A 25,003-nucleotide genomic window follows, 5' to 3' on the forward strand; every position below is an offset into this window, starting at 1 on the left:
GAGCTGGGAAGTGGATGTGGGATGGTGTCTGGGATGAGGACCTGGAGGAATTGTGAGATGGAGCTTGGAGAGGGGGGGCAGTTCCAAATAGGTGAACCTGCTGTTCCTGCTGCTTCATGATCTGTCTGTCCAGGATGGCACCGGGTACTGTCTTTACGCTACCTCCAGTAGGAACACACTGCCAGCTACCTGTTTGGGGCCACAATGCTGGCAATGCACTCCTACCCAAGGATTCCCACCCCAGGGATGCCCTCCAGCTTTAGCAGACATTGCTCTGGGTGCTATCATGCTCCTCTTGGGCTGCTGTTTTTCTGATCAAGGTCAGCTGTAAGTGTATGCCTGTACTTGGACATCCTGCAGTGGTTACTGTAACCCCAGAGCCACAGTCCCCTCCGTCTCCTGGCATCTGTGTAGCTGCATTGTTGCAGCAGCTCTTTGTAGGAGTGGGTGGGAACTGGGAAATGCAGGGCCATATTCCCGTGGCCCTGGTGGTGAAGCATGGGCTAGGTGAAAACTGCCCTCTATACTTCATGAATATTTGAATCTGTAATTAAAACAGAAGCACAAAGTATCTGGAAGATCATAATTTCACAAACCCCAACGAGCCTGGCTTCAAAAAAGGAAAATCATGTCTCACTTACTGAATTCCTTAAACATGTCAAGGTTTGTAAAGAGAGATAATATCTTTTATTAGGCCAATTGATATAGCTGGAAAAAACACACAAGCTTTCAGGCACAGAAGCACTTCTTGTATGTTTTTTCCAGCCATATCAGTTGGTCTAATAAAAAGTTATTACCTCTGCCCACAAATCTTGTTTCACTTAGTCCTTAGATCATCACAGCACAACTTGAACATGTCAGTAAGGAATGGAAAAAAGGAGAATTATTTGATACAATTTATTTAGACTTCTGAAAGTTCCTTAGCCAAACCATGAGCTGCTACTAAAGCTAAGCAGGTAGGGAGTGAAATCTCATGCCTTTAGTAATAGGCATTCTTGGAAGGCTTAAAAGTTTAGGGTTACACAGTCAATTTTCATCATGGCAAAGTATTAACAGTGTAGTTGGTGGTGTGGTACAGTTCTTTATTGTAGCAGCAGAATAAATGAATGACAATTACTTAGGTTAATGAGGATGGTTGAAGATTCTGAGGAATGTGAGATACCAGAAAAAATATAAGCAAATGGACAAAGCACTGGAAAACTGAATGTTTATTTAACATATGGAGCTAAAACCAGATCTATTTACAATTAATGTATACATCCGTCCAGTCAAGAAACAGACTGGGGACGTTTTATGCAGCTCAATGGAAATCTCTGCACAACTCATGCTTGCGAGGCACGTGTGTAATGATCGTTGTGCTTATATTTGATCCTTGGGACTGCTTCCACTTGCACTCTGGAGACCGGCTGCCCCATCTGGAAAGCAGTGTTAGAGAGCCAGAGAGAACTGGGAAGAGCATCACAAGCGATGAGGAGACTTGGCAGAAGCCTCTGTGAGAAGACAAATCTGCAAGGCTGGGATTATTTGCCTTAGTGGGAACTTAAAAAGTGACTACGGGCAAAAAGCTGTAGAAGACAGCTGTGAGTGGCAGGCTGTTCCTGACCTGCCCCACTGCACGTGGGATTAAAACCGGGTAACAGAGTACCTGCATGACGTAGTGCAGCACTGCTGTCACCGGTGGTCAGGCCAAGGTTTAAGGCTTGCCAGGGCGCTGGATGTTGCCGTGGCTGTCCGGAGCTCCTGGCGGGCAGTCCAGTGCCGGCTGTCTGTTGCCGGGCCGCGGTTGCCGGGGCGGCGGGGCGGGCTGTGCGCCGGAAGCACCGGCGGCGGCGGCGGATGGAGGCTGAGGCTGAGCCGGAGCGAGCGGAGGCGCCGCGACGGGGGGGCGTCGCCGGGGTGAGCGGGCCCGGGGAGGCCCGGCCTCTCCGAGCGCGGCTCGGGGCCTTTAGGCGCGGTCCGGGACGGGCGCGGGGCCGGGAGGGCACCCGGCGGGGAGGCGTCGTGGGCCGCCCCCGGAGCCCGCCCGCCCGGTGTGGCGCCGTGCGCCGGCCGCTGGGTCCGAGCAGCGACTGGCGCTGGGCCGGGAGGCGGCCGCGGGGTGAACACCTGCGACTGTGATGCCTTTGCACCACATATGAGGGCACCGCGCCTCGCTGCGGGGCGTGGCGCGACGGCACAGCCGTGCCTTGCCTTCTACCCCCTGCTCTGAAACAGCTTTTATCAGTAACCCTGTGCCCTCCGCTCCTTCGTATCTCCCCCTGTGCTCCAGATACTAAAGATGGGCCGTCGAGCCCGCCAGGACCTCTTGGCAGATGAAAATCTCATCAGGAAGAATTCCCCGTCTGCTTCTCTTGGAGAGGTGGGTGTACTGTCAGGAGAACCTGTAATTTATCCTGCTGGTGTCTCCAGAGGAGGAATCTTCATTTCTTTCCTGCGTGGTGTGCTCTGTCCTTTGAAGTTTGTCCTTAGAGTTGGGACCCGTGTGACTGCCCTGTCCCTTTCCTGGTGTTGCCCTTTGTGTGATGTGTAGTTTTCACACAGGACCATATTCAGGGCTATGGTCTCTTATATGTGAAGTATGGAGAGTAGTATCATACAGGACTTGGGCCCTCTCCCTCCTGTGCATGCATACCTTCCCAATATTTTGATTCCCAGAATTAAAATATGAGCAGGCATATCATTTTGTGACCAGTTTTGCCACCATCTGTGGAAGCAAGACAAAGTACAGGTAAACAGATGCCTTACTTTTGTGCTTTGCTTTTGCTAGAGCCAGAGTACAGTATCTGATGTGGTCACTATAAAGTTTGTGTAGTGATGCTCTTTTTCCTTTCCTCCATGCACAGGCTACAAAGGTCATGCTAGGAGCCAGCTTTGCAGCATCTGAGACTTTGTCTTGTGGGTAATAATGTGCAAACTCAGTTTCCACTTCTCTTTGGAGGAAAATGTTTGTTCAGAATCTGTTCTATCAGTACATCTTCAAATGGTAGAAGGGGGTCTGGAACCCCCCTTTCTCAGGAGAGTGAGGCAACATCCTCTTGTATGCAGAAATATGAGAACTGTTTCTATTCACTTTCTTGCTTAGTGCTGCAGAATGCTCAAATTCTACCTGGAATTTTGCTCTTGGATGTTAGCATGGCTTCTCCACGGGCCTCTCCAGCTGGAAGGAGCACTTCTCAAGAAATGACATAGAGATTTTGCTCCTTGATATTTTCAAATGGACAAAAGTGTCATCAGAGTTCCACCTTATTGACAACAGTGATATTTGTTTAAATGAGGTGATGCTTAACTTTTTGCAGTGCCAGTCATAGTCTCCAGCATACCATATTCTTGGCTTCTTTAAATTTCAAACCCATTTTGTCCTGCCAGCCACCTTGGCTCCAAGTGTGCTTCAAGCTGCTCTGCTCAGAGCCCTAGGGCCTTGTGCCTTGGAATTGGCTACTCCCTGATTGTCCATGCTGTGACAAAACTTTCCATTTACACTGAGTAGTTGTGTCCCAGCCATCTGTGATGAAATGGTTTGCTGAGGGGGAATAATTCCTTGGAGACCCCGGGATGCTGTTGAAAATACACTTTAATGGCTTAGCTTACAATAATGCCTCATAGAGCAGGCTTTTTCCTCTGGAGAAAGTATGCTCTTTTAGTAGACATAATGGAGAATCATGTCCCACCTATGCATTCTCCCCTCCTCAGATGTGCTGCAGGCATTTAGGATGGATTCTGTGAGGGAATATGGAGAAGATGTGATTTAAGAAATAGAAATAACCATGGGCCTCGTGGGTACAAACAGTCTTAAAGAAACCAGATGGTCGTTTAAGGGGGTGTAATCCTTGGTTGGCCTCCAGATTAGGGTGGCTCGCTGTCAGATTGTTCTCTTACTGGCACTGGCCATCCTAGTTCATGGGCTGATTCCCTGGTTTGAAAGAGACTGGGGTGTTATGTAAGGGTACAGCTGATTGACTGTAAGTTACTGCAGTTGCGCTTGGTGTGTCTCATCACAGCCATTATAACAGCTGGGAAAAGATCATAGGGACTCCAGTCCTTGGGCACCCCTGGAGAGGACTAAGAAATAGTTACAGTGTTCGGTTTGGCTTTTCAGCAGCAGAAGGGTGAGGCCTTCCACGCCTTACAACATTCAAATATGTTATTACTGGATCTGAACCACCAGGAAGAATCGTTTGTGTCAATAGTTTCTCTTCAGACAGCTCTTTGTTGCTAAATGTTTCTGTTAATTGAAAACCTTGGAGCTACTGGAGGAGAGACAAAATCCACTATAAATAATCCTCAGCTTTTCCTTTGCTCAGGAATTGGAGGCTTTTCATACATGACCATATTTGATACCAAAGTGAGCATTTAATAGAACTAATATTGTTTTTTCCTTCACCGTAGATTGGAAATCACCTTTTACTTTTCTGGAAGCTTGGCCTTGGCTTGCTTTCAAGTGGTGGGGTCAGCTGTTACAATGGATGTCTCACTCAGCCATCTGGTCATATTGAAATCTTTTCAAGGAATCTTCCCAAAAGAAATGCAAATTAAAAAACAGTCCTTTTTTTTTTCTGGAACTGGCAGTAGTGGAGTAGGCCTCTTGTAATTAATTTCAGCATAAGAGGTTTTATTCTTATTACTGATTTTGAAGACAAAGGGGTTTGTCTTTAACCTTTGCCATATTCACAACTTCATATGCAGTTTCGCATTCAGGATGGTGATTCTACCTATAGAGGTTCCTCAGGGTTTTAAAAATGGTTTAATTCACTTTGACTCTTTCTTTTTTAGTTCCATGCCAATCCACTCAGTTTCCACCCAGCTCAAATTTCTGGTATGAACATACCATTTGTGTTATTGTTTTGGTCTTCTCATGACACTGAGAAACATCCAGGAAGTCTTTTCCAGGCAGACCAGCTTGCTTGAAGGAAGCAAAAAGTACCTGTCTATCCATGTTTCAACATTTGGGCTTATTATAATGAAATTCACTTTGAGGAGGAACAATTAATGTAGTTAAAAAGATCTTTGTTTTGAAGTCAATAGGCAAATCATCTGACTTGGAGCATAGATCTTATCAGGTTACTGCTGATCTCTCCTTGACCTGGGCTCCCCCTTCCAAAAGAGAATCCAAACTGTGTGTCTTTGCTCACAAATGCGTTGTTAAAACTCCCTTCTCTAGGGCACAACTCTAATGTCTTGTGCCTTGTAGCCTAATATACTTCCCTCGAGCTCTATGAAGACAGTCTGATATCTCAGTATCTTTTCAGCGCCTGTTATGTGTATGTATCTCCCACAATAATATTCTTAACTATAGCAGCAAATCTGTAATTCCTCTGCCCAGGTCTTTATTTGGTAATTCCCATTCCTGTGTGGAAGGACCTGCATTATCTTCAAATGTAGACCTCTGTCTCCTGAAGGGGCTCACAAAAGGTCACAAAGCTCACAGTCTGCCATCTGACATGCAGAGCATTCCTGCCTTTTCAGAAGTACAAGTACTAACAACACTGCTGCTATGTATTATTTCGCGAGGCAAGAAGGAACATGATTATTTGCTGTAATTGATGCATCCTCCTGCAGCAAAGGCTGTGCATGTACCTTGCCTTCAGAGCTCCTTGGCAAATTGGCAGGCACTTCTTGCGCACCCAGGGGAATATGCTTCAAGTGGGAATTCCTAGAGATAAATCTGCTAGCTGCATGCCAGAACTCCAGATTTCAAACATTCATTTTCAGAGGGACAGAGGCCTTACCCATCCTCTGACTTGATGTGTTACATTTACTCATTCTGATGGTATCAAGTTTTTGACAAAATGGGAGAAACTCAAGCTGGTCATGTTATTTGTATAATGGGAGAGACAGATCATATAATGAGATCTGTTGAAGATCTTTGCTAGCCCATCCTAACAGGACTTCTGCACACTTCTGTAGAATGAAAGTCAAACCTATTTCCTGGCTCTAAAATCACTGCACCCAAAAGCCTGAATGCCTGATGACATCCACCAGAAGATGATGTTTGGCCAGGTTTGGAGCTCTCAATGAGATTGATTTGGAAAGCTGAGTGGAAAAGCCTTTTTAAAAAATATATCAGCAAACTTTTCCTTTTCTGTGTCTTATCTCAATAAGAGTGAACTATTTGTTGTTCCATAAGAAATCTGTATGCAGAAATATTGTAATGTTATCCAGCTTCCACAGTCTATTTTCTCTTCATCCCATGGTGACAGGATTCCCCTGGGATCTTGTTCAAGAGTCCCCTGGTTTCTTCCTCTTACAGCCTCAATATGATTTTGCCAGCGTGTCTCTGGTGGCACTTTGTAGATCCTTTGAGTGGAGACTACTTTAATATGCAATATGTCAGCCTCCAGGATGAGGGTTTTCCAGACTATGTCGAGAGTATCTCCACACAGATACAACAAGGTCACTTTATATCAGGGTTTTCCCACAAATCAAGTTCCCTGCTGGTTCTCTTCCCCATGTTTCACCAACAGCCTGGGAAGAGGCTCTGTACTTTCAATTCTGAAAGTATGTTTTTCTCTTGTTATCCGACCTGGCATTTGTGAGCTTGCCTATGTAGCTGTGGTCCTTGGGTGATTGTTAAAAAGTGAGCATTTCTATGCTGTAAAAAATACCTTAATCAGGGTACATTCATGTAGACAGACAAAAGCTTGGGCCATTCCACTGTACATTGGAAGGATGTTCCCACAGGTGAATTTTGCAAAGCAGCTGTCTGGACTTCTACTACCCAGTTTACAAACACTCCTGGCAGTGATTCTTTAGGCTGATATCCAGGCATCTTTTAAATAGGATTCTGTTATCTAACCCAAATGAATAAACAATACAAAAAATGAATTACTGAGGGTAAAATCCATGTGGAAGATTGCTCAAAGAAGTAGTTATTTAGATGCTTTTCCAACATGTGTTGTCCAGCTGGATTTTCTTCTGGGCTAGAGCAAATCTTAGACCACTTGGACTCTGTACATCCAGAGAAGCTTAGATCATGTTGGGCCCCACAGAGGCCTTTCTGCTTTTGGATGTGGGATCAAGTGAGTTCCTGGCTGATAGATACACACTTCCAACAGGTTTTTACCAGTTGGGCAAATCCGATCTCATTTGTGCTGCTCATTGATATGGATACTTTTGTGCTCCAGCTGTCCTAACCTGCATGTAGCCTCCCTCTGCTCTTGTCCTGGTAAGACTGTAAGAACAGATGACAAGACAGACAGTAAGTGAACTCAGATACCAAACCACTTTAATCAGAGATATGCAATTGATGAACCACATGGCTTCTGTGTTCCACAGGAGAGATGAGGCAGTCCAGAAGAAAAGTCATGTGGGTTAGTGGCGTTTTTCCAGCTGTCCTATGCGTACGCCTGGTGCAGGGTCATAGGTCAATCTAGGATACCCTAGATTCTGTCCCTTGGTGATTCTGAACACTGTGATTTCTAGAATAGCATAGAGCTTACGGGGTTCTTAATTGCCTCCTTGCATTTGGTGTCTGACAACAGCGGTTTTTGCCACTGGTGGTGCTGATAGTCTGCTCATCTGAAAGGTTCTCAACCAGTTCGCAACTTTCACAGTGATTAACAGGCTGCTTTCCTTGAGTTACTCATCTACCCCACAACCAAGCTACTCCCCTATACTACAGTGTTAGCTAAACATCATCTGCTAAAGCGAACACTGTTCTCAGCTATGCCTGTCTTATGCTAACTGCTACAGCTCCTGCTCTCAGGGGAGGATCTGAGGTTGTCTTGAGAAATAGTAGGTCCTGAAAAAGGCTGCAGCCTACTACAGTATATAACCCCTAGTATGACTGGTCTAGCATAATTTCTGGTCTCTGGCATGGCTGCAGTGACTATCCATACAAATCTTTCAGGCATCCTACACACTTGAATAATTTGGGATTTTTCATTCTATAGGGAGAATGAACTAAGTATGTTCTCTTCTTGCTCATGTTTCTTTTCAAGGTCTGCTACTGTCAGACCTTCCTGCCATTGCAGTCAAACATTCCTGCTTTAAGTATCACAGTTGGTTTATGCATAAAGGACTGGATATAAAATGGTACAATGGTGGGATTAATTTTGTGCTTTGTTCAAGTGAATAAGGTTGCAAAGCATGTACTGCAAGACAGCCAGAAATGTCGTTCTTCAAGCTTTTTGTGCAGGCTTCCATAGTGCTTCCTTTTAACTTCTTTCTTTCTTTTTCCCTCCTGATCCTTCTAGGATGAAGACTTTGAGGAAAAGGTTGACCATGTAAGACTAGAGGCTTTCTAGGTAGATGCTGGCTCCTCTGAAGGGGACTAGTAGGACTAACGTATTATGTGTCTGGAGACTACCTTAAAAAGGTACTCTAGTATTGGAGAATAAGACAAAGTTTGCCTCAGATGCAGTGCCTTTCCTACACCCTCTTTTCCTGTTGCTGAGAGGTTTTAATTATCTTTGTAACAGCTACTTTTATCAGCTGCTGCATCTTGTTTTGAGGTCACAGATATATATGTGGCCACTGGAAAGATGCTCTATTTTCATTTAATAGTCAGGGCAGCAATTAGTTAATAGAATACAAAACCTGACTGAGCCTAGGTTGCTGTCCAGTATGGTTAGGTTGCTCCCATAACATGAAAACTCGTCTTCAGGGATGATGAAGTCTTGCTGGTGTCCCAGAGGAGAAGGCCAGCAAGTAGTAACAAGGGTGTATGCCTTTGTATTTTCTACAAGTCTTCTTTTTATTGTGCCAGGTCTGGAATGCCAGTATGTGTAGTTTATAGGATGTCATAATGCTTCTTACCAGGCTCCTGTTATACAGGGAGAAGGAATGCACATATCCTTTCTCATCCTGCAGCAAAGCTAAAAAACTTCTCAGCATTTATTTAACATTAGAAGCCAGGGTGATGCTGTTCAGATCAACCTGAGAACTTCTACCTGTTTCTGTTAAAGTCTTTGGGCCTTGCACTCTTCATAATGGTGGAATGGGTGTTGCCTAATTTTTCCTGCCTTGAGTTGCTCTCTATATATGTCAGACAATTAAAGCACCCTCTTTAATTCCTCCTGCTGAAGCACCACCCCAGTATGGATAGCATAGTAGATTCATTTGTGAAATTTAAAGCCCAGAAAAGAAACCCGTATCACCCATCTCATTAATTCTGGCCTCAGAAGGGTATAGTCATCACAAGGAGTCAAGACTATTCAAATTAGCTCAGTTTTCTCTTGGTAGTGTAAGAGATGATATTGTGGGAAAGATCCACTGGGTTTATTTGGCAGTAATGGATGGTTCAGGACTATGCCCAGAGCACTTTTCCATTTATCAGGCAAAGAGACCTCCCACTGATGGGTATAGTTTTGGGGACTGGTTGCCTAAGAGAAATTTTTCCTGATAATTGATATAATCTCCTCCCCCCCTCGCTGGAACCAGTCCTTACAGTCATTTCACTGGAACTAATTCCACCTCCATAGAGTGCCCTAAGTCATTGATTCCCAAAGTCTGCTGTTGAATGCTGACTGGTCACATGCCACAGGCGCCTTCTTGCTCCTGGCTGCTAAATTTCATTAAAATAACTAAACTGATGTGACTCTTCCACATGAGCAATTGTTGTTGCAATTGTTATGCAATGGTGCCTGGCAAGGAGATTTTCCTTAGTATGAAGGGATCCCTGCTTTGAAACCTCTCTTGTTTGGATAATTCCCCTGTCCTTTATTCAGGCTTATGCTCTTAAGCATCACAGTCATACGTTATAGTATTTTTCTATTTGTAAAAGCCTGTAAGAGGTATAAAATAGTTAACTGAGTGTTGAGAAATCTGACTGATCAGTAAGCTGCTTGTAATTTACAATACTACATGCTTACAAACTTCTGGTAATTGTATCATAAGTCTGTTCCAAACTGATTGTTAGTGGAACTTTATATTATAACGTATGATCCAAATCTTGTTGCAGTATATCCCTCCCTTAGTCATTGCCTGGCCAAGCTGAAATACTTGGCTTCTTGAATCATTTGTCCGAAGTTGGCTCCTTCGTCCCCCTGATGGCTCATATAACCCTTCTGTGAACTCCCTTTGGGCTATGCTGAGTGTTACAATCTGAACTCTTCCTGGATTTGGTCCCTTTCCTCTTGCTGTGCTGAAGATAACTTTGTGGCTGTGTGAATACCAACAAACAGCCACATCTGGGCCATTGATGTGAATGTACCTGCTGAAGTTCTGCCCTCCAGCCATCTGACTGCTCTGAAACTTGTTTTGCATCCCCTGGCAAACCACTCATCTTGGATCTGAATTTTTGCAGTTGAATCACTCATTTGGCTGCACCTTCCAAGGCTGCCTGGGACATTTAGCCAAAGGCTGTAAGGCTGATCAATGGTATAATACAGGGTGTATCCTAATATTTCAGTTAATTTGCAGAGGCAGAATAGGCATGAGGAGTATGAACATGGCTGTGAGCCAAGATTTTGCTGGGTTCTTTTCCTGGCTTTGCCATGGATTTGCTCTGGGGCCTTGTAGAAGTCTCTCCACTAGTTTCCTTTAGTCCCTGTCTGAAAGGAGGGCTAGAGCTTTATGCAGAAGAACTGTATTGGTATTCCCTAAACACAGAATCCACAGGTTTAGATGCCTTATCTTCACAGCAAAATCCATAGCTTTTACTGGGTGCCTGCATAATATGTAGGTAATCTCAGGATGGGCTAGTGGATCTATTAGGGTGGTAAAGAGTAGCTGGAAACTGCAGTATGTCTGAAGCTGTTCCTCTGTGGAGTTCTGGCCCTGTTCTGAGAGCTCTGGGAGCACGTTTCTGCACTACCGGTGAGTGATCCTGATCCCCATCCTGTGTTTTGTAGCCTTCAGAAATGGAGTAGGGCCTTTCCTTGCCTTCGGGGACCTCCAGGGATTGAGGTGTTCATTTAGGTGTTGAAACAGCATACTTTATACGTAAAGGTAAAATCAGTGTTTTCCAGCTTAGAAAGGAAATGGCAGGTTTAATTGTCCTCTTCCTCCTCTGAGAAAGATGTATCAAGTAATGTTTCCCACCTCCATAGAGAATATTATATATAATGACAAAGCTATGAGCTGTTCTGGGTCAGAGAAGGCTCTCAGTCCTTTTTCCTGGAGCTGCTCTGCTTTGCAGATGGAACCGAAAGGATTTTGGTGCCACAGGGAAGGACTTTCTAACTGAAAGCAACAACATTTGAGTGGGAAGACATATGTTCCAGTCCCAATGAGTCCAGCTGGGACCTCATTCTCTGTTTGTGCTTTGACAGACATGCCATAGGTAGTCTCAAGGTCCTTCATTGACTAAAACAGGGACAGCACTTGATTTCTGACTCTTATGTAGGTGGATGCTGACCTCTGTGGCTCTACTTCACTCAGTGTTTAGAGTGATGACATGCTTTAAGGCAACGACTTGAAAGAGGATTTGAAGATGTGACATTACCAGTGGGGGCAACAAAGTCCTGTAGTTTAGTTGCCAGTGCTTTTAAAACATTTGGGTAGAAAAATGGGCTGTTGCTTTTTAGTTTAAGACAACATATCAGGAACAATTGATTTCAGTGAATGTTTTTTGCAAGAATAACTATAAAAAAAATAAGTATCTGAAATATAAAGCTATTAGTGTTCTTATGGTGCTAGGTTACCCAGTTCCATGGAGTTGATCAAGTGGGTGTATTTGCATCCAGTCGTATAGTGCAGAATGATGCGGAGATCCCCTGATGGGAAGCAACTTGCACTCTACCTGGGGAGGTACCAACTTGGTTACCAGAAGGACCCAAAACAAGACCATTTCCAGACTTGAGCTGACTCACATGAATCCTGCTTGCAGGTATGTCTGCACCTGTGGTGTAGACATGGCCTGGGGCTTGATATGATCAGGGCCTTTAATCAGAGCGGTATTTTCCTGACCCAGTTCTTAGCCTCGCACAGCTCCAAACTCATTCCACTGTCTGGTCTGGTCTGATCTGGATCTGCACAGCAGCCACCCTCTAAGTGCTCTTCCCCATGTTCCCTGAAAGTTAGAAACGTGCAACCGAGGAGCCCAGTGCTGGCTGCACTCAGCTAGGTGCCTATTGGGGGACCCTATTTGTATAAAAATAATCACAGTGGTTTAGGCACTGTCCTGCCTCTCTAGTTCAGAGAGTTCATGACCTGAGAAGTTATAATTGTAATGCAATCACTTATAGCCACTTCTGTATCTACAGTTTGCATTGCAGTAAGATCTAGAGAGTGTTGGTGTGTGGCTGGAACAAAAGTTTCCCATTCCCAAAGACCTCACAGTCCGACTGCATTGTTTTTCTCTAGCATCCTGCTTTCCTCTGTGATCTTCAACTTGTAGAGGAGCCTTCACCAGGGGCTAGCTGCATTTTGTGTACAGAACGTGTCCAGGAGTTTGCTGCTTTAGGCATGCAACTGGGAGTAGGGTGGACTGGCAGTAGATAGCTCTTGAAGCAACTGGCATTTCTGAGAACTTGGGAGTGTTCTCTGAGGCAAAATTCCTGTAGCTGTTGTGCATTGTGAATGCTCTCCCATTTGCTTGTTAGTCCTGAGCTCCATTTGTCCCTCCAGGTCCCAGAGTTTCTGTCATCTGTTTGGATTCTTGCATTGTGCTAATAAACACCCTCTGCTAAAGGGAACCAGCATCCAAGGGAGCACTGGGTTTTTTACCTGTTTCCATTATATGGGGATTACATAGTTTTTTTTTTTCCAGAGGTCTTCTGGTTACTTGTAGAAATGCTGGACTCCCAGCCTGTTCCTGGGGACCTCTCATCTGGAAGTTGGCCAGATTCTCCAGGAGGAATCTCAAAAATGCAGCTGAACTTTTGTTCCCTAATTAGGCCAACTTCCCCAGTGTGAGCCCCAGCAGTGCATGGCCTGGAGCTCCCCAAGGCCTTGCACTGCCTGTGCCCCGTGCACCCCGAGTGGCTGGCCAGCAGGGCAGTTATTTTCAGCTTTCTGAGCTTATCTTGTAGCTTTTTGATGATATCTTCTGAAATAGCTTTTCTAGTCAGCCATGTTTCCCAGCCTTTCTAGTAGTATCCTCCCTGCTTGGCAACCTTGATGTGGATTAGGGACAATCTCATAAAAAATAATTTTATTAAAAGCTTTTCCTTTTTCATACATATATTTCATTCTTTGAGTGCTCCTGGACCCATCTGAAGGCAACAGAAGAATAGTAGGAAGGGTGGTGGGGGGAATGGAAATATGTCTAATGGTATGTAGCACAAGGTAGTAGCAAACTGTTCGAGTGATGTTCATGCCTGGAAAGGCTGGAGGGGCACTTCCCTGTAACTATGGGTTGGGAGAAGATTCTGTCAGTGACCCCTTGCTCAGAGAATCAAATTGTTGTGTGCCGATGCACTGTTTTCATGCAGGGGAGAGCAGTAACTCCTGAGACAGGTTAAGGTGCCAAATGCCACAGAGGCGACAGATTTCCTCGCAGGTGCACATATAAGCTGACTAGATAGCTGACCACTGTTCTAGGGGAGAAATTCTTGATAGCTGTTTAACAATATGAACTGCTCCTTTACCTACTCTGATAGATGACAGAATATTTGAAGCACTTTTCCTGGCTCAATAGCACTTTCTCTAGTAAAGGAAAGTCAGTGACAATGAAGAAGGACAGTTTGTGGATGAAATGGAAATCCAGTATTTTCTACTAGGTAAGTAAGACATGCAGAAGTCCTTGGAGGGTATTCATTAAAATCAGATGCACTATTTGAACCGCCTGTGGACATGATAAAGAGAGCTAGCAGAAATGGGTTGTTCTTTGCAGAAAGCCCAGGCTTGCATAGATCTGGGAATTGATCCCTTTTTGATATCATATATGCTCTGAGATCAGTACAGATTGTGTTACGTGGCTGCTTGGAAGCAGTGGGGCTATTTGACTTACAGTTCCTTAATTGGCAGCAGTCAAAACTAATTCATCAGACCTGTTTGTTGAGGTTTGCTTTTCCTCAGTCAGAGGAGCCTCAGGCATCTTGCTGGAGAAGAGGAATCTTGAGACTGGACATACTTTCTTTCCACTCCATGGTCAATACTGGATAAAAACAAGATGTCTGTATAAAATCTCTCAGTGTTTGTATATTGGGAAAACATAGATCCTATAGATTTTAAGAGATGTATTACATGATAGAAAAATTGTGTGTCCTCTGTTACATGCTGTCAATGTCATTTGAGTCCCTGCATCCCTGCACAGAATGCTCAGTGTTTCAAAGGAGTTGTCATGTTGATGAAGGTAAATTAATCCATATTTCCAGACCCACCTGAGAATCTGAGGGACCCAACATGTCCATAATCTGTCTCTATTGTGGTAGGTCCTAAGAGAAACTTTGTTGGACCTTTGGGATCCAGAGACACACAGGACAGCTGCTTCCATGAGGGAAGCAACATCCAACTGGCACCTTCGAAACTTCAGACGTGATCTGACAAGTAGCCTGGAAATTTCTGCCTTAATGAGGAAGCCAAATTAGAATTCTGCATCTGTCTGATAAGAAAGGTCCTGACTACAGATAAAGAAGAAGGTAGAGTTTCTACTTTAATACAGGAGAGATGGAATTCAGGCCAGTCATTTTTCAAAGGGAGAGATAAAACACTGATTATGGAGGTAGCATGAAAGTGTTGGTAAGGAGGGTGGCCTGAGAAATACTGGAAAAGTGCCATCACAAAAACAGTGAACCGAGTTTCTGAGAAAAAAATAAAAACTCAGACCATGGCAATTTTCCTTGAAAAAGGGGGCAATCTGCAGAAACTAAAGTAGAAGAAATCTCCTGGAGATAAATACCTGATAAAACTGAAGTAGAAAGGCAAACCACAGCAAGTAAGTGATTAATTAATGCTGTTAAACAGACTGAGCAGCAAGAGCTGAGAGAGAACACTGTTGTCAGGATCCAGTGGAATCTCAACTGTTTGAACACCAAACTGTTTGGGTGTATAGCTCAGCTTTGCATTTGGGAACATACATAAAAATCTTGCCTAAGGTATTACAGTAGGTACCAACAAGTTCTGATCATTTAAATTCCCCAGTCTTTTTCACCAAAAAGGTGTGTTCAGGAGCACATTTGCTGCATTACAGAAGAACAGGGTCCTCTGTTTCTTCTCTGATCCCTCAGGGGTTGACATTTGTCCCACTTTCTGCCTCAAGCTCTTGGTTGCAGCTGCAAAGTCCCTACCTGGTACCATATTATGGCAATGCACAACATTGCATTCTCAGTTGTAAATTATGCTGAGGTTTTGGAAATGTGAAAGTATATGAAGGTAAGTTTATTTACTTGACAAAAGTGCATGTGGCATGCGACCTTATTACAGCACTTTCCAGGCAACTAACAAAGAAAAGCTATTTATCCTCAGCTGACAGTTAACATTGCCTTTCCTGTTGCTAGTGCTCCTGTAGGCAATTCAGAAAGAATTACCTGATTTATTGCAAGAGAAATAAAAGACCTGTAGGTATGTGTGAGGTGTTTGTCAGGGCCTGAGAGACATTCAGGGTTGCCTGGTGTGTATGATCAATGGGAACACGTTAAAACGTTGGCAAGGCATTGGAATCAAACCCCTAGATGCCATGGAGTCATGCCCTGTGCAAAGGCTGGAGCAGTCATTCTCATCACCCTCTGATCTGGTGTGCCCCACTTGAGATATCTTTGACCTTAAGGCTAGTTTTGATGAGGAGGAAATTAAATTGCAAGTGCATTTGAATGCCCAGGAAATGCTACATTTTCCCTCAGCCTTATGGCCCAGGATCTTTGGTGCAATTTGTGTATCTCTGTGCACCTTTGCGAGGAGTTGAGGCTGTGTGTTGGAAACGTCTTGCTGGCTATTGGAGGGATAGTGTGAGGGGAGAGGGGTTGTTTGCATGGGAAGGGTCTGTGTGGGAGGGAGTGTGTTTTTGAGGTAGGGGTGTGTGTAATGGGAATAGGGATGTTTATGTGGGCATGCACACCCATATGTGGTGTGTTTTCCCCCTTTTTCCTGGGCTCTGGGTGTGTCCAGATCAACTGAATTCAAAATGCTCCTTTTTTGGCACTGTAGCCTCTTCTCTGGTTTGGCATCTTAAGAATCTGGGGGAATCATTTAAAGATCAGAAAACTCCATTCACTTGGGCCCCTGAAGGCTTCACATTCTGTGACATGGTCATTCCAGTCGACTGAGCTCTGTCCCCTACGGATGAGCCCATATAAGGAGGCTGTTTCCTGCATTTCACGCTCCCTGCCTGTCCCTCTGCCCTCCTGTGCTCCCTTTGCTGAAGAAAGTTGGTATTTTGGGACTGCAGCTCCTGCCTCATTCCTGCTCCCTGTTTATTTTTGGAGGATGACTATTTTTGCTCCTATCAGGGAGCTATGCAGGGTCATGCTCCCTCCCTGCAGCAGGCAGCGGCTGCCCCTGGCAGGGTCTCCTAATTTCCCACACTCACAAACAATGCTTCTACTTCAAGAAATAAACATGGGAGACCCCTACCATCAGGCCATCAGGGGCTAGCTCAACCCCTTCCTCGTGTGTGGCAAGAGGTAGTTTGGCTTTGACTCAGGGTTGATTCCACTACACATGCGGAGTTCTCTCTGAAGTCTAAAATCCTCAGGAGTCATCCCACTCATTCACTTTCTTAATAAAAGCTGTGGGAGCCATCTGTCCCCTTGCCATTCCTTTGCAGTTACCATTTTTTTTTCTGTTTTGGGACATCTTTTACCTAATCATCCTTTCTCATGATGGTCCCTTCACTGGTCCTTGTAATCTATCTTCCCTCACTGGGCACCATCAATTGGGAGCTATATAAACTGGGATCACCTTGCCTCTCTGCTTTCACCACTGCCTGTCATGCCGAACACTGAAGTCACTGCTGTACAAGGTGCCTCAGGCTGAGGGAACTGAATCCAAAACTGTAAAGGCAACGGGCAGCTCCCAAATGGTGGGAATTCATTTGAAAATTCCCATCATAAGCTCCAAGCTGAATTTCTGTTTTCTCTTGCCATGTGGCAGAGTACCACACAAGGCAATGCAAGAAAATAGCAGGGAGTGTCTTTAGGCTCCAGATGAACTTCCCCTTTAGATTTCAGTGGTGGCAGTGGTGGGATTCATCCCAACTAACTTTGAAAGTGTTTGATATGGCTCACTGCATCTGAACTTGGCATCTATTCTCCTATTCTAGGCAGTGGACAAAAGCATACTTTTTAGGAACAATTCCTCATCTAAAACAAGATGTCTAAAACATGCTGTCTGGTACCCTAGGAAAGTTGTAACATAATACCTCCCACTGATATGTGGGCAACACTAAGGAACAAGTTCCCAGTGAACCCTATTTTGCCAGGAGAGCACATCCTCTGTGGATGAGTCTGGTACTGTACTGTGTGTCCTGGACAAGTCAAAGGCACACAGACCTGAAATTTGTCAAGATCCTGATTAGAGTGATGCAACTTTTGCTTACAGTGATGCTTAAAAACGTGTCCTGTAATATATGTCCTCCTTTTATTTTATGAATAATCAGCATTTTAAACACTGTCTCTCCATCTATCTATTATTTGGTAGAGTATTACATTAGTATGTGTGGACCTGGTGTCTCAACTGGCTTGACTTTGCCTTGACTGGAGCTGTCTGTAATGTGTCTCTTCTCTTTATTAAAGGGTCCACCACCTAAACCTCCACGCCGGCAAGGAGGCTGGGCAGATGATCCTGTACTGGCACCTATCAAGTGAGTCCTCATCTCTTTCCTTATTAAGAGGGGCTTAGGTGTGGATCATCACTAGCTGGACTTTGCTGTCAGAGATATTGGAACAGTTTTTGTGGGTCTTTTACATGGCCTCTGTCTCCAATACCAATGCAGCTCCTTCAAGCTGTTTGAATTATTGCTCTTGCTTGGTTCCATTGGTTAATTGACTCAGTGAGTCTCAGAACTGTGTACATGTCACTGTTTGCCATAGGCAGTGTGTTCCTTACCTGGTACAGTACCTGGAAGGAGTCAAGAACATAATAAGCATGTTAAATGCAGGAGCTGAGGTGGGGGTTTTTGACTGGTTCCATTCTTTCCAAGAGAGTGACACATGACAGCGCCCCACTGACAAGAGTGCAATGAACACATCAGGATTTAGTGATCAGCCTTGACAGTAAAGGTGAAATTTGTCAATGTTTATGTGTGTATGGGGTTATGGTATAATGGAGACGGATAGAAATGGTCATCAAGAAGAGATGGGAGGAAAAAAGTATAGAAATTGTAGAGTATATGTTGAGAAACCTAATGCTTATGAAGGACACATAAGGCAAAGGAAATATCTGCACATGGTTTATAGAATAGGTATGAAAACTAAAGGACAGTTCAGACTGGGAGGAGATGACTTGCTTTCAAACCATTTGTTGTTTTCCAAGCTATGAAATTATAATGATGTTGTATTTCATATTCACAGAGCTGAAGGGCTCAGCCATGGAGTGGTGTGAGATTGCTTGTGTACTTAAAGGCCTTTAATAAGAGTGTATATGCCTTAATATATACTTTGGAGGCACTCTGATTTATGAAAAGTTATGTATTTTCTTTTTTGGAACTCTGAGAATGGATGAAGACATCCAGAAACCTGTTATACAGTCACTATTTCTTGGGAGGTGAGAAAGGTGGTCTGTATTCTGGGATAGCCTTTCTGGAAAACAGTACTTTTCTGGGAAAATTGTCACTGTGTTTGTCTCTGAAAAATAAATAATCTGGAGACTGAAATAAAGCAAAGGAATAAAGATTTCAGCCTGAATTCCTGTTCCTCTCCAGTTTAACCCTGATAATGGTTATTTTTCATAGGCTGGCTGCAGCTAGAAGTTGCCATTGCAAGGTTGAATCCACCTCAGGGTAGTAAAAAATGATCCTGGATCTTTGTAGGACCAAGCAGAAGCTTTATGGAAATGTGACAGCAAAGAACAAAGGTGAATTTCATTGTTCAGGAATAATAAGTTATGTAACTGTTGGCTAGGCAAAGGACTGGACTGGAGGTAATACATATTCAGAGCTGTGTCTAATGTGCCCTGAAGGACAGTGTACAGGCTCCTAATGTAACAGCACTGTACCATGTGCTACTTTACCATGTTTTCCATTGTTTGGCATTAGCCTTATCCAGTAGATTTGCAGCAGTAGCTATCAGTGGTGCTTCCCCAGATCTCAACTGCATGGTTTACAGACATTGTAGGTGTCTGGAGTAAATGCTTCTATGATGTTGGATGCAATTCAGCTGAAGAAGCAGAATGGGAGATTCTGTAGGGTCGTAGGGTTGTAGACCTTTATGCCTGTGAGACTCTGCACTATGGGACACGAGATCAAGATGTGCCCCTTGCTCTGTCATGCGTATGATACTGTGTCATATCTAAGTGTTCTTTTCATTTGTATTAAGAGTTTTTATTGAACAAATTTTATGGAGGAGAAGTTTGTTCTGACTTCTTCAGTCATATGAGGTACGAGGATTTTGTACAACTAGTTCCACTGTCTTTCCTTCAGTTGTGTATTCTCCCAAAGCTGATCTCTCTTCTTCTCTCCCTTAAAAAGGTCTGAGATGCTGGCCTGTAGGGCTGTCTTTGTGACATATCCCAGGGTAAAGCCTTCATGTGAAAAGTCTGAGTCATCGGCTGATGTCATACCAATGTTGCTGTAGCTGTGTTGTTTCTGTTTTCTCAGGCTCTATCTCCCCACAGCTTTTCAACCAATTTGACTCAGTTTGGAAGCCCATCAAGTTAACTTGCTCCAATTTCACTAGTGTAGATGTAGTTAGAATAACATGCTTCTGTTGATACATCTGATGTAGGTTTAAGCACTTTTATGCCAGTGTAACAGAGCCTGGACTTGGGAATTTTTCTGTTAGAAGTAATTAGATTTTCAGAACTGACAATGTTAAAATCTGATTTTTTTTGTTTACTTAGAAAGGAAGGATGAGCAGTGGGTACAGTTAGGTTTTCTGTGTTGTGTGAAATACAATGTAAGTCAGATGCGATACTGCAGCCACTTGTGCAATGATTTTGTAGCCATTTATGTGTTATTCTCTCTCCATTTGAAGTCTTAGCTTTTAGTTCTGTTTCTGACAGATTCAGCCAGTTGTCACTGCATGTGTTGCTTTTCCTGCAGGGATACTTTTCTGCTGTATTTCTAGTTCAGAGTCTTACCAATGTGAAATGATCACTTAAAAATGTTTGTTTTTTTTTTTTTTGTTTCCATTTGGCACATGTTAGAGAATGTAGCTTGCAACCTGTTTTTCTGTTTTTCTACCTTTCCTTCTCCCTCTTCGTCCCTTACCTGCCCAGGTCTTGTCATGCTTAGGTAAACCTCCAAATCTTCTCACCATCTTGCTGATTATTTCCATCAGACTGTTGCTCTCTCAGACTTTTGCAAGATAGAAAGTTGAGGAGGGCCCTTAAAGTTTTCCAACCTATAATTATTTTTTAAATTAATTATCACAGATGGTGTGCAAGTGAGATAAAGTGTTTTATCATGAGTACCCATAGCATTTACAAGTGTTAGATATTTAAATTGCTGAGAACTATCAAAATGCTCTTTTATTCAAGTTTTTAAAAGCCATGCATGGAAAGATTACTTTGGACTCTTAGTACATCTGTAGAACTGCTGTCATTGCTAGGAGTCCCATTTGATAAATCTGGATGATGATGAAGACTGCAAGTAAGCATCTGAGCAAACTCCCAGACTGGTCTTTTGCAGTCAGCAAATAAATGGTGCAAAGTAGTGACAGAAAATTCATTTTCCATACTGACAGGGTCATCTGTACCTGAATCTGCCTTATCTGGTTAAATTTGTACTGAGAAAAATAATTCTCTATGAGAAGAGGAAGTCCCATTGCTGCCCCAGCAACATTCTAGCCCCAATATTGGTGGAAAGGGGACCAACCAAGAACGTAGGCAGCCACTTGGCACCTTGTATCCTGCTGAGATATCAGTAATTACAGCTGGGTTTTGCTACAGAAGCAACTCTCTAACCACTGGATGGAGCCCAAGTGCCATTCTGAACACTGTGCTGATGTCCCTAATGACATCAGTGTTGACACTTGTGACAAGCAAAGCAGAGATTTATTATCAGGTTATCTCACACATCAAAAGAAAGAAACACAAAGTGCCTGCCAGTGGGAAAAGGAAAAGGGTTTTGCATACTGGTGAGGATTTGATAAAGGAGGAGTACTTCCAGGATCCATTTAGTTCCAACTTCTTCTGATCTCATATCTCTGACTTGACTGATAGAATTCTTCAGTTTTCTCTCTAGTAGTATCTTTATTTCTTTGCTTCTTGTGACTCTTTCTGTGTACCTGGGTGCTTGATCCCTTTGGTCTTGCAATGAGCCCCCTAAAATTTCTACAGCTTTGCAGACAGCAGCTAGGGTTGTTCTGGAATAAACACAGCTCATTTCAGGTGGCCCTGCAAGCAAACACAAGTGCTGTTTTCAGTAGGAAGTCCCTTCCAGTGCCTGCAAATGTACCTCCTTTCTTCTACATCGATCGTGGCAGTTTAGCAACAGGTGCTTCAGCTACAACTGAAATTTCCCCTTTCTGTCTGATAGGTCACACAGAGTTGGAATATTCAAGGCTTGTTTAGGAAAACAACTATGCTGAATATTTTTGGACAGAAGTAGTGGTACAGTGTCCAGGAATGCATTTACAAAGAAGGTGAATATTAAGGGCCCGAAGGAAGGAAGAGGATGCAGTTGGGGTGACCTTTAGAGCAGGGTAACTGAGCCCCTGTGTAGATATCATTTAGGGCTCTGGAGGGTGGGCAATGGTGAGATTGCACCCTGGGGCTGGAGGAAAGTTATTTAAGAGATTAAGGGGTTTTATGATTCAAGGTCTCTAGAGGTAAGTAAAGTTAAAAACCTCCTGTTTCAAAAATATGGGCTTAAACTGTCTTGTGTTCTATCTGTAAGAAATGACCCCTGAGAGTGCCTGGTTTTAGAACCTCCAGTCATTCCTGTGTTGCAGCTGGGAGTAGTAAAGTACTCATGAGTTTCTCCATCTGGCACAAGCCTGTCATTGCTTCTGCCCTCTACTCCAAGTCTGGCAGTGTTGAGGTGAATCTCAGGCTAGGCTTCCCTGTGACACTGCCATGTAAGGCAGGGAACCAGACATCTGGCTACACAGGAGATGTTAGCCTCACTCTGCATCTTGCAGCCATCTGTAGATGTTCTCAGAAGAGTACGGGCACAGAGGATCAAGGCTGCCAAGTGAGGGGGCACAACTTAGAAGGAGAAGAAAGAAAAGGAAGTCTGATTAAGTTTTGTCTTGAAGTGTCTGTTTTTGGGTTTGTCCCTGCATTGATCTGCAAGGGAATGAGGCAAGTAATGGCCCCTTGGGGACCTTCAGGACTTTCCTCTCAATGTCAGCCGTCATTTTCAATCACCCTCTCCCTCCCAGCCATTAATTTTGGCCCAGGATCATGGGGACTTGTCCATCTATCACTCCTAATTGACACTAAATGATCTGTCAGTTTATTGATGAACGGCAGGAGTGGAATTGTCACAATATATTTTACTTTCTAACAACTCCTCCTGACAATTTTACCTTGTCCATCTCACTCTCCTCACATAAATCTCCATTGGCCTCTCATTCCTTCTCTTGGGCTGATCCAGTGCCAGCCACCTCCATGCCATCGGCACGCATCAAGGACATCAAGATGGTGGTAAACTGCAATGTGCAGGCCCAGGGTCGGTTTTTTCCTCTCTGTCCCTGCCCCCTACCCTTTTCTTTTTTCTTTTTCCTTTTTTTTCTAATAGGCTGGATGTTCCAGGAATGCTAACAAGCTCCTGTCCTCTTGTCCCTTCATGTTATTGCTGGGGTGAGCTCTCCTTGGTGTTTCTGTTTAGACTCAGTAAAGATAACTGGCAGAAAAAGAAAAGTTCCTAAAAGACAGAAGAGTCATCTGAGAATTCCTCAGTGCCCTGGCTGTGATGGGGGATTTTTTTTCTTTTTAAACCAGCTTAGTGTTACTTGCAAGGGTTTCCTGCAAAGGGAAAATGTTAGACTTGTGCCCATTTCTGTCTTTGCAGTGCCAGAGGAGCCTGGAAGAAGAGTTTTGCTTTTTCTTTTACTTTTTTCTTTTTTTTTCTTTTTCCTTTTCTTCTTATTTTTAACCTAGATTTGTTTTTATTTTTTTCCCAGTTAGTGAAGTTTTCTTTGACTTCTTTTTCTAGAAAGATACTGGGCAATGGATGGACTAGTAGGATTGCAGCTTCTGGCTCCCCTAGAAAACGAAGCCAGCCTGACAAAACCAGAACAGAACAGGAGTGTGACATTTTTGGTAACAGTCCATGTAAGCTGCTGAGGTGGCAGAATATGTTCAGGGTGAAGTCCGTTTGATTTTTTTTCTGATTGAGGACAAAGCACCTTCCTTCCTTAGTTCTCTGCATCTCCAAGAAATTTCCAGCAAATTCAGAGGATACTATCATTGCCATCCCAAATATTTCTAGTTTGAAAAAAGCAAAATCTTCTTGAAGAACATATGCAGCTTGCAACCCTTTTGTATCTGTCAAAGACAAGGCTAAAACGTTGTCTGGCCATTGTAGGTCACCTCTAAAGCGGTTGTGAAGTCTAGCTTAATGCAGTTTACCTGCAGAAAGAGACCTGAGATGACCTGATCTACTTGCTTGACCCTGTTTCCCCCTCCCTCAGCTCCCCTCCCCATATAACCCCTCCACTATTCTCAAGTTCTTGTTCCAGGTTTTTAAAATATCTCCTTTCAGAAGCTGTTGCTCTCAGATGACAGCACAAGGTGCCATTCAGTAATAAACACCTAGTTCTTTCTAATGTTTTCCATGTAAATGTTTTCAGTGATGAGTGAAAGGTCTTTGGACTTCAGAATCATGAGTTTGTTCTCTACTGTGAGATTTGAAAAAAAAACCCCAAACAACCTTAGATACTTTTTCTTGCATTCTGTCTAGTTCTGTCTCATAGCAGTCCTTTCTTGTAACCATTTGACGATTAGAAGTGTACTTTTCCCTTTAAATGGAAAGTGTAACCTCAAGAGTCTTTTGGTGTGAAAGTTGGCCGTTGTGCTTACTGGAGACTGAGGACATGATCACTTGGATAGGAGCCCCTGTTCTCAGGGACCAAAGATGTGTGGTGGATACCTCTAGAAACTGCAGCACTGTTTTCCCACACAGCAGGAATTTGTATTGAGTGTTGTTGTTTTTTTCTGTTGCTCGGTGGGAGCTCTGAACAGCTCTGCCGGTCAGCAAGCCTACCAGTGAGCAAGTGAGAGAACCCTGGGAACATCTGTTATGAGAATGATGCAGTGAGTAGGCTGAGGTTCAGTGACCCCCGTGAGCACTCTGTCAACTTGTACTTTGTTCCTAAAAGTCCTATTTGCCAGAGCTTTCGTCCTTTGTTGTTTCTGTTAAGTAAGCCCATGTATTAGGACCTGAGGAGAAACAAAAACACTTCAGCTAGAGATTGATTAAGTGCCTCACAAGCCCGTTTCAGATGGAGCCTGCTAGCTGCCCTGTCTGTCAGATCCCGTCCCACAGAGTACGCCTGTTCATTGCTTTATCCTTCCTACTCAGGGCCATATTCTGGGGCAGTGTGTTCAGCATGTGGTCCGGGCAGCCCAGGGACCCTGTGAGGGACAGAAAGTGGGACCATTACAGTTTAAAAAATGTGTCTGCTCAAAACCTTGTTATGGAGATAGAGATAGCCATGCACCCTAGGGCTTGGAAGTGGAGAACTGTGAGGTGACGTCCTATGATAAAAATAAAGGCTCATAGTAGTCTTCACTCTGCTGAAATAAATGGCAAAACTTGCCTTGATTGTAGATGTGAAGATTAAACTCCCTAATTTAATCAAGGAAGATCTGGCTTTTCCAGGATGCCAGAGTCCAGTGAGAGGGGATGGAAACTTAACTGATCAGACCTGCAAGAAAGGTGCAGTGGAATAGCTGAGAAGACACCTTGTGGTCCTGTTTTCCAGCACAGGCAGCAGTTCTAGTTTACATACAGTCTTGGTGAGTGTTTCTTTTCCTGTGTCTCAGCAAACAAGCAGTGATCCACTCTTGGAGAGCCTGCAGAACTGATCAGTTAGCACTTGTGCATCATATTGGATGTGTAATTTAGTTGTGCCTTAGG

At 43.8% G+C, this 25,003-nt stretch overlaps 1 protein-coding gene and 1 long non-coding RNA gene across 7 annotated transcripts in view; one reads left to right on the top strand and one right to left on the bottom strand.

Moving 5' to 3' along the window:
• LOC135416077 (G patch domain-containing protein 2-like) overlaps positions 1-25,003 on the top strand; it is a 303,891-nt gene that overhangs the window by 169,079 nt on the left and 109,809 nt on the right. Inside the window, exons 1-4 of one of the 6 annotated variants that reach the window (XM_064658778.1) lie at positions 1,755-1,896; positions 2,270-2,359; positions 8,193-8,222; positions 17,553-17,620. In XM_064658778.1, the coding sequence (XP_064514848.1) occupies positions 1,837-1,896; positions 2,270-2,359; positions 8,193-8,222; positions 17,553-17,620 (248 nt within the window). In that variant the 5' untranslated portion in view covers positions 1,755-1,836. Of the gene's footprint in view, positions 1-1,754; positions 1,897-2,269; positions 2,360-8,192; positions 8,223-8,253; positions 8,315-17,550; positions 17,621-25,003 lie in introns of those variants that run through there. The other 5 variants (XM_064658780.1, XM_064658779.1, XM_064658781.1 and 2 more) reach the window with 5 other exon arrangements.
• LOC135416083 (uncharacterized) lies at positions 1,191-1,711 on the bottom strand. The gene is made up of 2 exons (XR_010431428.1): positions 1,646-1,711; positions 1,191-1,506 (listed from the first exon to the last, which is right to left on the bottom strand). It is a non-coding gene; the product is annotated as an uncharacterized LOC135416083 (long non-coding RNA).

The sequence above is a fragment of the Pseudopipra pipra genome, chromosome 6 (assembly GCF_036250125.1).
Source record: "Pseudopipra pipra isolate bDixPip1 chromosome 6, bDixPip1.hap1, whole genome shotgun sequence".
In the NCBI taxonomy this organism is placed as follows: Eukaryota; Metazoa; Chordata; class Aves; order Passeriformes; family Pipridae; genus Pseudopipra; species Pseudopipra pipra.